At 45.7% G+C, this 18,118-nt stretch overlaps 1 protein-coding gene across 3 annotated transcripts in view; it reads left to right on the top strand.

The window, feature by feature from the left end:
• The window catches only part of ARHGAP23 (Rho GTPase activating protein 23), a 131,119-nt gene that overhangs the window by 16,139 nt on the left and 96,862 nt on the right, over positions 1-18,118 (top strand). For 2 of the 3 annotated variants that reach the window (XM_056816819.1, XM_056816818.1), the window contains exon 1: positions 2,599-2,732. The exons of the other annotated variant lie outside the window; for it this stretch is intronic. In XM_056816819.1, coding sequence (XP_056672797.1) covers positions 2,670-2,732 — 63 coding nt within the window. In that variant the 5' untranslated portion in view covers positions 2,599-2,669. Of the gene's footprint in view, positions 1-2,598; positions 2,733-18,118 lie in introns of those variants that run through there. 3 annotated transcript variants of the gene reach the window in all.

The raw sequence follows: 18,118 nt of genomic DNA, 5'->3' as shown, positions 1-18,118 counted from the left end.
AAAAATGAACTACCACTACAGTATGAAGGATTGAGGTTAGACTGCATGAATGATTTCCTGTGTCAGGGAAATTCATGGACTAAGATGCTCTGAGTCACATCTCTATGTTCTTAAGGCTAGAAGCTGGGGGTGGGGGTTGTTTCAGGGTTCAAAATGTCATTTTCCCTGCCCCAAATGGTGTCATTTCCATGTAGACATATGATAAAAGAGACAACCTCCCATTCAGCACCCAGGTGCTTTGAGATGAGGTTATGGGATGTATTTTGGAGTGAAGAGGAAGGGACCAGGGCTAGAGCAGAAATTTAAAAGGACAGATTCTTCTCCCACCAGCCTACTGAGTCCTAGATAGGAGGAATCTCTCCCTGGCCTCTTCAGTATCAGCACTACTCTTTTCCCCCACCTTTTTGTCTAGCCCTGGAGACCCAGATCCTGCTTTCACTCAAGGAATGGAGGGTTGGGAGATACTGAATTCAACCAAGTCATAGAGAAAGGGTCTGTTGTTACCTGCCTCAATGAAAAAGGACAAAATGAACAATTGACCAATAAAGTCTTCTTGCCTCCTGAGGTCTTATCCCAGGTTTTGACTGTGAGCATGTATAAGTGGGGTGGGGTGGGGAAGAGGTAGTTTTTATATATATTTCTAGGCTATATTCCTATTTGTGGACCCTTCATCTTTTCCTTTAGCTATCTGGAAGCCCAGAAAGATTATTAAATCTATAAGGGAATATAGGGAAATAAAAGGAACACTCGGTTTCATGTAGCAGAAAAGGCAGGTTAGATTTCAGGAAGGACTTCCCAGTCTGAAAAGTCAGGTGTAACCAGGAGAGTCTGGGGTTTCTTCCTTCCTCCCCCCTTCCCCAGGGGTTCTTGAGGGGGCTTTCCAGGCTGGACTGAGGGTAGAGAAATGGGGAATTTCTTAATTATGGCTAGAGAAACGTGGATTTCTGACACACCCTTGGGATCCCCTTCCAGGCAAATCTTCATGACTAGCTCAGTATTAGACAGGAAAACACTGGGGGCCAGATGTAGGAGTCCAGTGACTCACAGGTATGTGTCTGTGAGTGTGTATCGCTCCAATATTTCATCTCGCATCCTGCATTCCTAGATTAAGGTCTTATTCTCCGAAGGCTACATCTAGTGAGTTTTAGTAGAGGATAAAGGAATTATTAGGGTAATGAGGAATTAAGATAGCAGCTTTATTTTTTTCTCCTGCCTCAGTTCTCCTAGTTAATTACATTACCCCGACCCTCAAACACACATACCCCATGGAGAGTGGAATTAGGAAGCCTGGTTTGGAATGGTATTGGGGGGGGGCGTACTATAGGGGGGTATTGCATTCTCTCTTTCTCATAGCATATCACCACCATAAGATAATAGTGCTGAAATTTTGAGGCAGACCACCTCTCTCCGGGTCTCTGTCTTATATGTGAAGCTGCCTTTGCCTTGACTTTCTATGCTTTCAATCTGTCTCTGCTCATCTCCACATGTCTAGTATTTATGAAATGCTTTGTCTATCTTGTCTTGTGTATCTGTCTATAGCTTATTCTCTTTCACTTTTGCCATTTTTTCACACTTCAGTCTGTTTCTCTGTATTCTTCTTTGTCTCTTTCTACCAGTTCTGGATAAGGTGCCCTTGACCTCTTTCCCTGACCTCACCAGGCTCTCTATCTGGGCCATTCCGCAGAAGGCAAGTCTCTCTCTGTCTCTCTCTCTCTCTCCCTCTCTCTCTCTGTCTCTCTCTCTCTGTCTCTCTCCCTCTGTCTCTCTCTCTGTCTCTCTGTCTGTCTGTCTCTCTCTGTCTCTCTCTCTCTCTCTGTCTCTCTCCCTGCCTCTGTCTCTCTCCCATTCTCTCTCTGTCTCTCTCTCTCTCCCTCTCTCTCTGTCTCTCTCCCTCTGTCTCTCTCTCTCTCCCTCTCTCTCTGTCTCTCTCTCTCTCTCTCTCCCTCTGTCTCTCTCTCTGTCTCTCTGTCTGTCTCTGTCTCTCTCCCTCTCTCTCTCTGTCTCCCTCTCTCTCTGTCTCTCTCTCTCTCCCTCTGTCTCTCTCTGTCTCTCTGTCTCTCTCTCTGTCTCTCTGTCTTTGTCTCTCTCCCTGCCTCTGTCTCTCTCTGTCTCTGTCTCTCTCTCCTCTCTCCCCCTTTCTCCCCACCATCCCAGCTTCTCTGTCTCTCTCCCCTCCCTCTCTGTCCCTCCCTCTTTCTTTCTCTTTTCTCTCTCTCTTCTCTGACCCTCTTTCCTGGCTAGCTCTCTAAGCTCCGTTCCCTAGTATCTATCCTGCCCACCCGTTTGCTGCTGTCTCAGTTCCAGGGTTCTCTATTCTATCATCCTGCGGGTTCCGATGAGCAGGGCAGGCTCTGAGCTTCTTTTGCATCGGGGTAGGAAAGTAGGGTGAGTTCTTTTCCTGTTCTTCTCTTTGAGTTTCTAGCTCTCTCAGTCTCTTCTCATCGGGTTCTCCTTCTATCGGTTCTTCGCTTTGCTCGGTGGGCTTGCCCCACTCGCTGCCAAGGCCCCCATCTCCTCCTCCTGGGGCCCCTTCCTATCCCGCCCAAGTTCCTCCCACTCCCCGCCCAGGCCACGCCCCCTCGTCTTCAGGCTCCGCCTCTCCCCTCCCCCTTCCCTCTCCATGTCCCTCCCCAGCCCAGATCGGGCCCCAGAGTCGCCGCTGCTGCCCGATGAATGGAGTCACCTTCTGCCTGGTCGGGATTCCTCCCCGTCCGGAGCCCCGGCACCCCCAGGTGAGAGAAACTGACAGAGAATACTGTCGGGCAGCCTGGCGCTAAGGGGATGCAGGGCATGGGCAAGGCGAGGGATGCTACCCAGGGGTGATCCTGCCACCTCACACAGGGAGTTCACTCAAGTGAGAGCTGGCATGGGGTGGGGGGGGCACCCTTCCTGGGATGGAATTGATTGGCTGGCAAGTAGGGGCGCTGGATCCCGGGTCAGGATGTGGGTGGAAACAAGCCCCGAAGCTGCTGGGTCTGCTCAAGGATGGGTAGAGTGCCAGGACAGGAGTGGGAGCCCAGGGATGGCAGAGAGTGGACAGCAGGAACACCGGTCCAGGTAAACAGTGAGAAAGCAGCAAGAGTGGGAGGGGGCTCCCCATCGATCCCTTTGTCCCTTCTTTTGCCTGCCAGCCAGGCAGGGCGACTCTCACTCACTCCCGTTTCCTCTGCCCGAGTTTTCTTTTTCCGTTGGTGAGGCCCAGACACAGCTGGAGAGGGAGAGAGTGGGGGAGGGGGCTCCTTTCAGAGCTGGCCGTCCTCTCCGGGACAGGCAGGGCAGGCTGTAGGATGCCAGGCTTTGGGGCTTACCAAGTGGGGCTACTTCCTCCCCAGGGCCAAGGGCCCACTTCCCCCCATACTGAATAACTTGCAGCCTCGGGTCCTATGGCTCCTTGCTCTCTGGGGAGTCCTCGGCTCCCACCTTCTGTTCTTGGGCTGCTAGTCTGGGTGGGTGGGTCAAGCCTGAAGGTGCCAGGGGGATTAGTCAGAGCTGGGCTGCTCTCCCTCCCTTGTTTGGGTCCTTTAATCTACCCAGCTGCTGAGGCTGGGGAGGGGCCCTGCACCCAGAAGCCCACAACCCAGAGGCACCTCCTGCCGGCGTGACAGAAAGGGCTGATCTGGGGGATACCTTGCTGACAATAAAGAAACCCTGGCCTTCTCCAGTGAGATGGTCAGAAACCTCCCTTCTCTTCCCTGGGAGGATTTTGTGGTTGTTCTGTTGCCTGGAAAGTATGTTGGGAAAGAGTCTGAGATCTACTACACTCCACTGTACTATCTGTGGAGCAAGCCAAGTAATCTCAGTTTTCTCATCTGTAAAATGGGGCTACTAATAGTACCCACCTACCAGGATTGTTGTGAGACTCAAAAGAGATAACTTTTATAAAGTGTTTTGCAAACCTAAAAGTGCTATATAAATGTCAGAGCTGTCATCATCATCATTATTATTATTAACAGTGGCTACTGGGTATGGAAAAGAGCACCCCAAGAATGATTCAACTTTGGGCTTTTTGTTGGATTCTCTTTGTCTACTTTAGGGTTGAATTCTTATGGACCCCCTGCCCTAATCTGCCTTTTATTTCATGGTTGAAATCGGTCTCTTTGAGAATTCCATGCTTGTGGGTCTGCATATGTCTTCCTAGGACCTGTCGATGAGATTTCTCATCTCTCCATGACTATGCCAGCCTGCCCCCTCTTTTCACTCCCCCCCCCACCCCCTAAGCCCAAATGGGCTTCCTAATTATGAACTTGAAATTCAGGATGAACTGGGGGTGGAGGTGGGGTGGGTCATTAAACGAGAGTCCTTTGGATATACCCCCTTCCTCCATCTTCAAAACTGGGGTGGCTGGGGTGTGAGCCGGTATGATTGTCCCCCTCAGGCAAAGCTGCAGCCCCATTATCCGAAGTGCTGGGGCTGTCCATTTGGTGTGTTTTGCTTCACTTTTATAGGACAATCCCTTTCCCCCAAAACCTGGTTCAAGGCTCTCAAACCCTTATCTTCTCTAATCTGGGGGAGGGGGGAAGGGGGGTGAAAAGGCTTGGGGGGACCCTCTTTCCCCTATTTACTAGGCACCTCCTCTTCCCTGACCTTAGAGAAAATTTGGCAGAACTGTCGGTTCTCACTGGTACCTTCTTGAGCAGGAATGAGGTGGGGAGGACAGGGGAGTAGTGTTGGGCAATTGGCAGCAATACCAGGCTCCACTGGGCATGGAACTGGGGTGGGCGTTGGAGTGGGTGGTGAGGAGACCAGTTCCCAATATTTTACTCAACTGTGTTTTGAGATTTTGTTCTCTATCTACCCTCCTCCCCGCCAACCCCAGCCCCCATCTAGGTCTTTCCCCGGCATCCTGGGAGAGATTGGGCTAGAGCCTGGGGAGTGGGCTTTGTGCTTCCCCATTCAAGGAGAGGTTCCTGCCCTGGACCTCGATGCCCTCACAGAGTGAGTGGATAGTCTCGGTTTACCAAAGAAAACGTCTGCTGCTTGGGTCCTCTTAGATGTGTGTGAGAGAGACAGACAAGACAGATAGACAGACACAGAGATGCAGACATAGACGGAGGAGGGGGAAGGGGGGAAGAGGAAGGGAGGAAAGAAGGTGGGGGAAGAGAGAGACAGAGAATATCTATTTCTAGGGACAGACTGTGAGGTTGGGGGTGGATGACTTTATCCTCTAGTGGAAGAATACTTTAGAAGGTTTCTTGTCATGTCTGAAGAAATTTCAGTTTTTAGCATAAGAGACTGAGGTATGGAATGGATGAGGGGAAGTTATGTAGTAGGAATAGTCATGGATCTTTAGTCTGGAAACCCCGAGTTCAAATCCTAGCTCTGCTCCTACTAGCTTGGTGAACCTGTGTAAATCATTAAACTTCTCTGAGTTAAAGTTTTCTTATCAGTAAATCGGGGAGTGGTAATATTTTCACTGTCTACCTCTCCTGTTTTCAGTAAAATGTAAACTGTAAAACGAAGAGGTATGAACTGTTGTTTTTATCAAGAAGCTTTTATGGAGCAGCTAGGTGGCTCAGTGGATATAGAGAGCCAGACCTGGAAAGGGGAGGTCCTGGGTTCAAATCGGCTCTCATACAATTCCTAGTTGTGTGACCCTGGGCAAGTCACTTAACCCCAATTACCTAGTCTTTACTACTCTTCTGCCTTGGAACTGATACTTAGTACTGATTCTAAGACAAAAGATAATGGTCTTATAATAAAGAAAAAGAAGCTTTTGTAACTGGTATCCCCAGAGCTTAGCTTTGTTCCACTTAATTGATTGTTGATTGGTGGCTAAAAAGGATTATGAGATTCTAGGATGAGAAACAGCAGAACCATTCTAGAGTCTCTAAGTGCTTCAATCACTGGAAAGGATTAGTTCAAACCCTGCCCTAGGCAAAGTGATGGTTAGGAGACCTCTCAGAGTGGGGAAAGAAAGGAAGAAAGGAAGAAAGGAAGAAAGAAAGAAAGAAAGAAAGAAAGAAAGAAAGAAAGAAAGAAAGAAAGAAAGAAAGAAAGAAAGAAAGAAAGAAAGAAAGAAAGAAAGAAAGAAAGAAAGAAAGAAAGAAAGAAAGAAAGAAAGAAAGAAAGAAAGAAAGAAAGAAAGAAAGAAAGAAAGAAAGAAAGAAAGAAAATGAAGAAATGGACAATACCACACCTCTTGGGCTTCAACTTTCTCATCTCAAAAATGAAGAGTTTGAAAACTAGATGATGCGTAAAGCCCCTTCTAGGTCTAAACTCTTGTAGTCAGTCTGTAAATGATGTTAGATCTTGGATTAATACACTTATGACTGGAAGGGGCCTTGAAGTAGGAGTGTACTGGAGTTAGTCTGAATGGGATTCATGAAAGCTGGTTGATTGTTAAATGTTCACCAGATTCATTTATGCCTCAGAAATTGGCAAACTACAAATCAGGGGTCTGATCGATTATTTTGTTGTCTCTATTTTCTAAGGCAGTAATAGAGAGGGGCAGTTATATGCTCACTGGACAGAGTGCCAGACCTGGCTTTGGGAGGGCCTGGGTTTAAATCTAGCCTCTGATATTTTCTAGCTGGGTGACCCTGGGCAAGTCACTTGATCCCAGTTGTCTAGCCCTTCCTTCTCTTCTGCCTTAGAGACAATACTTAGTATTGATTCCAAGAAGGTTAAAAAAAGTAATGGAGAAAAAATGTTAATAATGTAGATTAAACTGAAAATTAGGTAGTGCATACTTTTTTTTTTCAGACAGCCAGTTGTTAAATATTTACCAGGATTTCCTTGCATAGATATCTAGTTGTAAAAGGTCTATTCATTTAACAGATGAGGTAACTGAGTCCCACTGAACTGAAACAACTTGCATGAGGTCTCACTAGAATGTCTGTAATTTAGAACAAAGTAATTTTGGGGAAATGATGTTTTTTTAAAACACAGGGCAGCTAGGTCTGGAGTTGGGAGGATCTGGGTTCAAACACTTCCTAGCTGTGTGACCCTGGGCAAGTCACTTAACCTTGTTTACCCAGTCCTTGCCTTTCTGTCTTAAGAGCTGTTGCTAAGACAGAAAGTAAGAGTTAAAAAAACAATTATGAAGAGACTGCTACGTGCCATTTGGGGTTCTGGGACAGAAAAGAGGAAAGTGATACAGCCATTGCTCTTAAGAAACCCCCACTCTCCATTCTACCAGGGAGGGTTAGAATAGCTCTTCTGCCTGCTTTGAGTCCCTGGTCTAAGTTACATCTTCTGAATGGCTGACAATCAAGGTCAGTTCTAGGATTTTGCCAACAGGCCCCAGGATTGCAGGCTTCAGAGCTGGAAGGGACCTTAGAGATCATCTCATCCAACCTGCTCTTTATTTGCACACGAGAAAGCCAAGGCCCAGAGAGAGGAAGCCACTTGCCCAAAGTAGGGACTGAAATCGATTAGAATTTGAATCCAGGTCTCTGACTCCAAAGCCAGCATTCTTTCCATTCAGGTCAACGATGACTCAACTAGGTCTTTGGTCCTTCTGTTTGGGCAGGGAGAACAGTGCTCTGTATTCTAGGAGGCGGTGGATACTGTTCATGACGGCTTTTGCTTCTTCTCTGCTCTTCCCAGGCTCAACCCACTTTGGGATCATTTGGGGTTGTGAGTAGGAGTTGGGGCAAGAAGAGAAGGGAGATGGGGCCAGCCAGGAGGGCTGCTCCAGAAAATGCGCAGAAGGGGAGAACTGAAAGGACTGGGGATGGTACATTATTTTGAATTATCTAGCCAACCCATTCCCTCCACCTGGAGAAACATGAATAGGGACTGAGGGAGCTGGCTCTGCCTTCCCCCTAACCCCTGTGCTCCCCTCCTCCCCAGGCACACAACCCGCCTTTAGATCAAGGGCCCCTGTACATTGTGTGAGATGGTGCCAGCTTGTCAGCATGGCCGTGCCAGCCAGTACCCAGTAGGCACCCCCTCCCCCTTCCACTTGCAGGGATCCAGGGCCCAACCAGCCTTGAACTGGATCTTAGGACAGGTCTTGACTGGAGAGAGTGGGATGAAGTGTGGGTATGATTAACCCTTTGTTCTCTGTTGGAGCAGTCAAGCATCCCTGAGTCCCAAGGCTCAGGAGGGGAGTAGAGCAGAAGTTCTTAACTTGGAGTTTGTGAACTTGTGTTTCTCTCTCTCTCTCCTTCTCTCTCTCTCTCTGTCTGTCTGTGTGTCTGTCTCTCTATCTCTGTCTGTCTGTCTGTCTGTCTCTCTGTGTGTCTCTCTGTGTATGTGTCTCTCTCTCCCTCTCTCTGTCTCTCTGTCTCTCTCTCTAACAGATATAGTGTGTATATATATATAAAATAATGATTTTATATATTTATCCGTGTAACTGTTTTATATATGAATATATAACTGCATTATGATATAATCAATTGACATAATTCCTTTGAAAACCCATGTGTGTTTTATTTTATACATTTAAAAACATTATTCTGAGGGGATAACTATATGGCTCAGTGGATTGAGAGCCAGCCCCAGAGACAGGAGATCCTACGTGGGTTCAAATCTAGCCTCAGACATTTTCTACCTGTGTGATCCTGGGCAAGTCACTAGCCCTTATTGCTCTTCTACCTTGGAACTAATAGACAGTATCAAGTCTAAGACAGAAAGTTAGGGTTTAAAAACAAACATCATTCTGAGAAGGGGTCTATGACACACACAAAAGGCCCTTGGAGTAGAGGGAAGATGAAGTCTGGAAAATCAGAGAGACCACAAGATGGTCTGATGGAGGTAATTCACAGCCTAGAAGAACTTGCCGTGGCTTCATCTTTAGGAAGTGGCTGGGGTTGGGTCAGTCTTGGGAAGACAGATCAAAGGAAATGTCAAGTCTCTTTCAGTTATCTGCTTTGTGGATCGTCCATCTGATCCAATCCAATCCAATTTAGGAAGCATATAGTAAATGTCTGCTATGTGGAAGGCACCATGCTAAGCCCTGGGGGTTCAAAGAGAAATAATAAGCAGTTCTTGCCCTCAAATAAGTAGGCGAGTTGGGCTGGAAGTTGGAGTTTGGGAAAGAAAGTCAAGTGAGAAGCCTGGAAAGGTTGGATCCAGAGAGTGAAGGGCTTTCAATGCCTCAGTTGAAGAGTTGTTTTCTGTCCTGAACAGTAGGGAGCTACTGGAGGATAGCAGGGCTGACAGGGTAAGACTTGGGCTTTAGGAAGATCTTTTTGGCAGTTGTGTGGAAGATGGAATGAAGAGGAGAGAGAATGGAATCTGGGAGTTCAGTTCAAAGGCTGTTGCAATAGTCTAGGTTAGAGGTAACGAGTGCCTGAATCAGGGTGGGGTCCCTGAGAGAGGAGAGAAGGTTCAGATACGAGACTTGCCGAGGAGATAGAATTGACAAGATTTGGAAACCAATTAGATCTGGGAGTTGAGGAAGACTGATTGAATGACCGAATGACCGAGATGTGTGGGGGAGGGAGGGATTAAGGGAAAGATAGTGTTTTCTCTTTTAGACTTGGTGAGATTGAGACGTCTAGGGGTCACATACACTTGTGGGCTTGGGGGATACACCTTGTGGAATTCACCTTGGTATACTTGAAAAATACAAATTCATTTCTACATCAGTTCAATAAAGAGAAGGAAAATCTCATCTCTGACCACCTTGTCCCTCCCTTCTCCACCCCAAATCATAAAAGGCCTCTGGAATAAAAACAAACTCTTCTGTTTGACTTTTAAAGCCCTTTTCAGTCTGGCTCCTGCCTACATTTCCAGATTTAGAGCAAATTCCTTGTGTACTCTACATTTCCCTGCTTGCTGTTACACCTCATACAGGACATTTGGAAAGCTCACTGGCTCTAACTAGAGTCAGACCAACATTTCATTTCTAATGCTCTCTATGTGACCTTGGTCAAGTCATTTACAGAATCACAGAGCTTGATAGCTAGAAAGGACTTCAGTGGCCATTTAGTCCAACCCATGCACTAAAGGAATCTTTATTCTAACCTTATCTGTCAAATGGTTGTTCAGTCTTTGCTTGAAGCCCTGAGGTTGGAGGTAACAGGGAGTAGAGAGATCCTACCACTTTTCTTGGGCAGTCCATTCCACTTTGGGATAACTCAAGTTTGCTATTTTTTTCCTTGACAAGCCTAAATCTGATACTTGGCAACTTCCTTCCATGGCTCTTGGCTGTGTCCCCTTTGGATGGTACAATACAACTTCCACATGACACCCTTTCTGATTCTTTTTTTTTTTAAACCCTTACCTTCCATCTTAGCATCAATACTGTGTCGGTTCCAGGGCAGAAGAATGGTAAGGGCTAGGCAATGGGGATTGGGTCACACAGCTAGGAAGTATATGAGGCCAGATTTGAACCCTGGACCTCCCATTTCTAGGCCTGACTCTCAATCCATTGAGCCACCCAGTTACCCCCATCCTTTCTGATTCTTGAAGATTGATATCATGAGGGGTAGTTGGGTGGCTCAATGGTTTGAGAACCAGACCTGGAATTGGGAGGTCCTGGATCTAAATCTGATTGGGTGACCCTGGGCAAGTCACTTAACCCCCATTGCCTAACCCTTACCTCTCTTCTGCCTTGGATCCAATACTTAATATTGATTCTAAGATGGAATGTAAGAGTTAAAAAAAAAAACAAAGATAGCTGCCATGGCCCTTTGAATCTTCTTTTTACCAGGTTGAACACAACCAGTTCCTTCAACCAGTCCTCCTGTTTACAAGGCTCTTCACCATCTTGGTTGCCCTTTCCTAGGCATCCTCCAGCTTATCGGTGTCCTTCTAAACAAAATGCCCAGAACTAAACACAGCCCTTCAGATAAGGTCTGACAAGGGCAGAGAACAGAAGGACTATTATCTCCCTATTCCTCAAGACTAGGTTCCTTCATACAATAGCCGAAGATCCCATTAGCTTTTTGTCTGCCATGTCACATGGCTGACTCATAGACCTTGGAGTCCACTAAAAACCTCAGATCATTTTTAGAACCAAGGCTGCCCACCAATGCTGTCACCCTCCTTGGAAATGTGAAGTTGAGTCTTTTGTTTCCATGTAACAGAAGATTTTATATTCGTCCCTGCTGAATTTCATCTTCTTCCATTTAGCCGAGGGCTCTAGCCTGTCAAGATCCTTTGGGATCCTGATCATGATCCATTGTATGAGAAGTTCCTCCAAGAGTCACACTATCTAGAAGTCTGATAAGCTACTATCTATGCCTTTATTCAAGTCATTTGACAAAAAGGTCATAAGCCAAGCACAGATCTGTGGAGGACCCCACTGGGGATCTGTCACTCTGACACTTGCTCTTTGAGTCTTTTTTTTTAAACCCTTCCCTTCAAACAAATTGTGGCATAGGATTGTGATAGGATACTACCACTCTGAAAGAAATGATGAGCAGATTAATTTTTTTAAAACTTGGAAAGAACTACATGAAATAATGAAGAGGGAAATGAGTAGAACTGAGAGAACAGATTTAATAATTGAAAAATAACTCGTTCACCTTCAGAGAATGAACTGAGAAGTGAAAATATGAAAGATATAATCTATATATTTTGCTGGATGATGCCTTCTTTATTGGTTTCAAGGGAGAAGTGTGGGAAGGGCTAGGCAATGGGGCTTAAGTGACTTGGCCAGGGTCACACAGCTAGGAAGTATCTAAGACCCTTAGCACCTCCCATCTCTAGGTCTGGCTCTTGATCCACTACTCTTACTTTTTGAGTCTTAAAAACCAGCCACTTAAGATTCTATTTGAGTATATTAACCACCCCAACTTCTCCACAAGAATTGTAGGAGATAAGCTTTGCTAAAATCTAGGTAATCTATATCCACAGCAATCTCCTCTTCTACTAGTTTAGAAATCTTACCAAGAAAGGAAACAAGGCTAATCTAGCCTGTCCTGTCTTTCATGAAGGCAGAGAGGTCCTTTGTAATCACAGCTTCCTTCTAGATTTGTTCACCAACCATCTCTTTGATGACCCTTTCTAGAATTTCACCTGGGACAAAGTCAAGCTCATTGGTGTATAGTTAGGGAACTTTTTCTTTTTAAATCAAGACATTTACCCTTCTCCAACCTTGTGTTACCATTCTCATTTTCCAGGATCTTTCAACTATCACTGACTAGTTCCACCATTATATCTATTGGGTCTTTCAGAACACCAGGTAGATCATGTGGGCCAAGAGACTTGAATTCATCAAGGACAATTACCAGTTTTTTAAATTATCTCCTTACTTTTCTTGAGTATGAACTTTTAGCTGTTTAAAAAAAAACCCCAAACAACAAAAACCCTGACCTTTCATCTTAGAATCAATGCTGTGTATTGGCTCCAAGGCAGAAGAGTAGTAAGGGCTAGGCAATGGGGGTTAAGTGACTTGCCCAGGGTCACACAACTAGAAAGTGTCTGAGGCCACTTTTGAACCAAGGACCTCCTATCTGCAGGTCTGGCTCTCTATCCTTTGAGTCTCTTACCTGTCCTCTCTTAGTCATTTTCGTTATGGCATTTCTAACATAAATTCATTCCTCTTTGCAAAGAAATCAGAAAGAAAAAAATGGAGTAACTTTGGCTTCCTTCTGTCATCAGTTATCATCATCCTAACTATCCCAAGCAATGACCCTAAGGCTTCTTTGATCCTCCTTTGTCTCTGAGTAGAGCTAAAGAACCCCTCTGGATTGTTTTTAGCTTCTTCCCTTGACAGTCTCAGATCATTCTGAGTTTTAGCATTGCCAGCACCGTTTTGAGAGGACCACCTCATGCTCTGATGCTCATCTCCTATAATTTCCTAATGTGGCTTAAACCTCCTGGGCCTCAGTTTCTTCATCTGTAAAATAAGCTGGATGGATCAGATGGCCTCAGATTCCTCCCAGCTCTGGGCCCATGATCCTACACTCTCCCTACTCTGAGGTATTGCTATCTCCCCTAACTAGAATGCATTTTCTCCTCCCCTCTGCCTTGTAGACTGCCTAGCATTTTTCAAAGTCCAGCCCAAGCACCACCTCCAACTGATTCACTGAGCTGGTAGTGCCCTTCCCCTGGAAATTACTTTGTGGCTATTTTGTATTTCAATTTATGGGTACATGACATTTTAAAAATTATATTTGTATCAATTTCACTAAATATTTCCCAATGACATTTAACCATTTTTGGACATTCTTTTTGCTGTCTATTGAGCAGTAAAGGTTAGGCAATGGGGATTGTGTGACTTGCCCAAGATCTCACAGTTAGGAAATATCTGAATTCAAATTTGAACCCAGGACCTCTCATTTCTAGGCCTGGCTCTCTATCCAATGAGCCACCTAGCTCCTTCTTATCATTCATTTAAAAAAAAATGTTAGTGCCAAATTCCTTCCCTCTCTCCCTCTGTTCCTCCCCCAGCCACGGAGAAGATAACATAAATTATACGTGCAAAGTCATGCAAAACATAATTCTATAGTAACCATGCTGCAACAACAAAAACAAAAAAACCCTTATACACGTTACTTACCTCCAGCAGAACATATGCTCCTAGAGGGCAGGAGCTGTTCCATTTGCCTTTGTGTCCCCGGTATCTGATTGGTACGTTTATTGAATAATTGAGTGAATAAATAAATGAGTGAACGAATGCTTTCAGAATCAAAAAAGATGGTTTTGCCTTGTTCACTCCTTTCATGATCAGTGCCAGAATTTCCCCTACCTGAAAAAGCTTGAGATCATTCTGCTTTTTTCAGAATGGGAAGATGCTTTTATGAGGCTTTAAAAGAAAAAACTGATTTCAAGTCTCTTACAATGCTCAAAATTCCGAATCTTGAGCCATTTATGTAGAAAGCTACACAAGGGTTGTATTGGGCCATCCTCCTGCTCCCTGCGTGTCCCCGAGGAGGAGGGGCTGCTGTGCTCACTGAGTCCCCTTGGCCCAGCTCTTTTTGGGCTCAAGGTCACCTTTTCTGCTTCTCAGCCTTGGTGTATTCCAGCCTCTTTCTTCTTCATCTTGCATGGAGGAGAAACAAGGGTCGCTGTTGTTTTCTTCATCCAAATCATAAATAAATGGAGGATGAGTTTATTCATGACTATAAAGACACGGATAAACTTCATTCCATCATTTGGCTAGCTAGCTCTATGAGTGCCTTCAGTCATGTTCTAGGCACCGTTCCAATCCCTGCCCGTATGGGGCTTACACTTCAGCTGGAGAGGCGAGTGCCTGAAAATGTCAGGGCGTAATCAAATCCCCAAAATGGTGGCCCAGAATAGAAGTGCTTTAGGAATTCATTTGTGAGGGAGCTCCGTCCATCCTTGGAGCAATCAGGGAAGGCCTAAAGGATGGGAGGGGGATTGGTGAGGCAGAAAAGGATGAGGAGTAGATGTAGAACTCAGCACAAGGTGTCCAGGAAGACACCAGGCAGTCTTGTCTGGCCCATCTTGGATCTTTTCTGCTGCAGCCAAGCCGTAGAGAGGCCGCGGCATGGGGGCCGCTGCTCCACCCTGAGGTTGAAGGAGGAGAGATGGCAGCTCCTTGCCAGGGGTGTCTCGGGGGAGGGTATGGGGGAAGCCTCTGGTGGTGGCAAAGAGCCCAGGGCTGAGATCGGAACTGGGGGAAGAAAGGCTCCTTGTATCCAGTGCGTTTAGGGGTGCCCAGGGGGTGGGGGAACAGTGGGGCCATTGTCTCCGGCCAGGGTCGGAATTTGGCTGCAGGACCAGAGGAGCTGTGCCCCCTTCCCCCCGCCCGGGATGCTAGACTGTCAGAATTTGCCGATGGGTCCCCTCTGACATAACTTCTGAGGGGGCCAAGCCGGAGACGTGGGGGCAGAGAGGCAGCCCTGGGAGGAGAAGCAGCAGAGAAGCAGGGAGCTTGAGTGTTTCCCTCTGAGGGATGAAGGAGGGGCATGTGGGTCAGGAGGAATGTGGCCGTTGCTGTGGGTGACAGATGGAAACCATGTGGGTAGGGCCTGGGGCTGGAAGTGGAAAGGTTGGGGTGGGGAAGAGCCCAAAGATGGAGAACCAGCAGAGGGGACAGAAAGGAGGCCCAGGGAATGGCAGTACCGTTAGCGTGGTGTTGCCAGCTGATTTCTGTTGGTCCTTCAGTCGGATTCCTCTCAGGCTAGCAGCTCCTTTGTTCCGGGGGTGTAAGATCCCCCAAGATTTGCCTCTTTACCCACACTCTGTGGATATCGGGGGGCGGGGCGAGGGGAGAGCTGCAATGTTATCAAGCAGCTTTTCCTTCTCTAGAGTCCCTGACAGACAGACAGGAAGGGGATGGAGTGAGAGCGCCACTCTCCCATACCAATCACACTTCCCTCCAAAGGGTCCCAGTGCTGTGAAGGAGGAGGAAACGGCTTATTGTTCCTTTGGGGGGTGAAGAAGGGCAGAGGGCATTGAACGCTGCCACTGAGTGGGATCTTGGAAGTTACTGAGTCCTACCCCCTTATTTGACAGAAGAGGGAACTGAGATACATTGAGGAAATGACTTGTCCAAAATAAATGAGGAGAGAGACAGAGACAGAGAAACAGAGAGGGAGAGGATTTCTATTAACAGGTTCCCAAGGTCAAAACAGGAAGCAGATCACCCTGGGTTTTCATGTACAAGGGCAGAACACAGTGGACAGGATATGAGTTCTCCCTAAGTTCATATCCATCTCAAGTTCTCCTCCAACTCTCTGTGCTCCTGCATAGTAGCAATATTGTTGTTGTTGCTGTGGTTCAGTCATGTGGGATTATTCATAACCCCATCTAGGGGTTTCCTGGCAAAGATACTGGAATGGTGTTCTCCAGATGAGGAAACCAAGGCCAGGTAGGAAGTATCTAAGGCTGGATTTGAACTCAAGACTTCTTGATTCCACACTCCATCCATGGTGCCACCTAGCTACTGACTAGTAATAATAATAACAATAAAAATAATAGCAGTATTAACCATCAGTTAGATTTATATACTTGAGGAATTACAAGACATTTTCCTTACAATAAAATATGAGGTTGGTAACGAAACTATTTTACTCCTATCTTACAGATGAGAAAATCTAAGATCAGAGAGATTAAAGGATTTGCCCAAGATTATACAATCTGTAAACATCAATGTCAGTACTTGGACCCAAGTCTTCTGACTGTCTCTATGACCATCACGCTGTTAATTTCTCCTTCAGTCTTAAGAAAGGAATTCTTCAAAGTCATTCTCTTTCTTCTTTCAGGTTAAATGGAAATAGCAGGGAAGAAATGTGTCCTTTACTCCTAATTCAGGGATTGTGAGAAAGGGCTCCCTTTGTCCCTTCTCTCCCTTTCCTTGTTGGGGGTCTCCTCTTACCTTCCAGGAGAGTCTCCTCATGGAGGAGTAGCAGATTTGAACGATGGCAGGCTGCTAGCTTCATAGATGAGGATAAGGATGGGAAGGAGGGTTCTCCTCCTTTATATCACTGGAGTTGAGATTAAGGATTGGAAAGTTCTTTTCCTTTTAAGCCCTTACTTATCTTCTGTCCCAGAATTAATAAATATTGGTTCCAAGGCGTAAGAGCAATAAGGGTGAGGCACTGGGGGTTAAGGGACTTTCCTAGGGTCACACAGCAAGGAAGTGTCTGAAGTCAGATTTAATTAACCCCAGTTCCTCCTGATTCCAGGCTGGCTCTCAGTTCACCGTGCTACCTAACTTCACTGTCTTTCTTGGACTCTCTCTTATTATGGATTTTTCCAAGATTTCATCCTGGGAGTATGCTAGTTCTCTCCTAGGACTTCTACAATAACTATATACTTTTCATATCACATGTGGAATATTGATTTCAGTCTGGGATACCACTTTTTGTGATTGAGGGCTTTAAAAAAAATTAATGACAATAATTTCTCTATACTCTACTTCCAATCCCTTCCCTCCCTGACCTCCCAATTCTCCCTTAGAACAAAGACAGTTTAGAGGACAAGAGTAGCAACAGAGGTTGGTAGCTTCCAAAGTTATCTATCTCCAATCTCACCCCCAGTAATATAATGTGATTATTACTTATTATGCAGCAATATTATAGCTAGATAGATGGGTAGATAGACAGACAGACAGACAAAAATGTCAGATAGATAGATAGGTGGATGGATGGATCACTGGACAGACAGATAGATAGATGATAGATGGAGGGATAGATGGATGGATGGACAGATGGATAGACAGATAGGTAGATAAGTAGACAGATGACAGTAGTTTAAGCACTTGGCCTGGAGTTGGGAAGACCTGAGTTCAAATTTGACCTTAGACTTACTAGCTCTGTGCTTGGGCAAATCATTTAACTTCTCTCTGCCTCAGTTTCCTCAAATGTAAAAATGGAGATAATAATACTTCAAAGGATTGTTTTAAGGTTCAAATGAGATAAGATATATAAAATGGCATACTGCCTGGCCATTGTATCTATCTAACTAAACTCTTCATGATACTATTTAGAGTTTTCTGTGGGTTTGCCATTTCCTTCTCCAAAATTTTCAGATGAGGAAACTGAGGCAAACAGGGTTAAGTGACTTGCCCAGGGTCATGCAGCTAGTGCATGTCTGAGACAGAATTTGATCTCAGGAAGAAGAATCTTCCTGACTTCAGACCCAGTGCTCTATTCACTGTACCATTAAGTTCTACATTTTGACTATCATCGCCATCATTGATATTATCATTATAATTGTTCTTAGGGAACCAATCAATCCAAAAGTCATCAACAAACATTTTTGTGTCTGGCACTGTTCTTCTAACAAAGGATGAAAAGATGAAACAGTTCCTGCTCCTGAGCACCTTAACAATTTGTGAAAGGAAACAGCATATACAAATCTACAAAATAAACATGTGGTCATTTACTAGGGGTGGAGGGGGGAGAAGAAGGTGGAGTAGACAGGAATAGCTGGAAGGATCAGGAAAGATCTCAGGTAGGAAGTGATATTTAAGCTGAGCTCTGAAGGAAAACTGAGGATTCTAAGAGGTGAGGAGTGAGGAAGGAGTGTATTCTTGGTTTGGATGACAACTTGTGCAAAGGAATGGAGATGGGAAATCACAAGGGAGGATAAGCAAGAAGGCAAGTTTAGCTGGAATTGAGCATAGGTCAGTGATGGCAAATCTTTTAGAGATGGAGTGCTGGGCCCCACCCCCATCCCCACCCCACCTCCCAGAGTGTTATGCCCTGCCCCCTTATCCCACACAGGGGAGGGAGGAAGGACTCCCATTGGGTTGCTGGGTAGAGGGTGGATGAAGTAAGGAATGTCCTCAATAAGTGTAGGAGGG

This window comes from Monodelphis domestica, chromosome 2 (genome assembly GCF_027887165.1).
Source record: "Monodelphis domestica isolate mMonDom1 chromosome 2, mMonDom1.pri, whole genome shotgun sequence".
Taxonomy (NCBI): domain Eukaryota; kingdom Metazoa; phylum Chordata; class Mammalia; order Didelphimorphia; family Didelphidae; genus Monodelphis; species Monodelphis domestica.
Note: the sequence above shows the minus strand (reverse complement) of the source record. Positions and strands in the feature narration are given on the sequence as shown.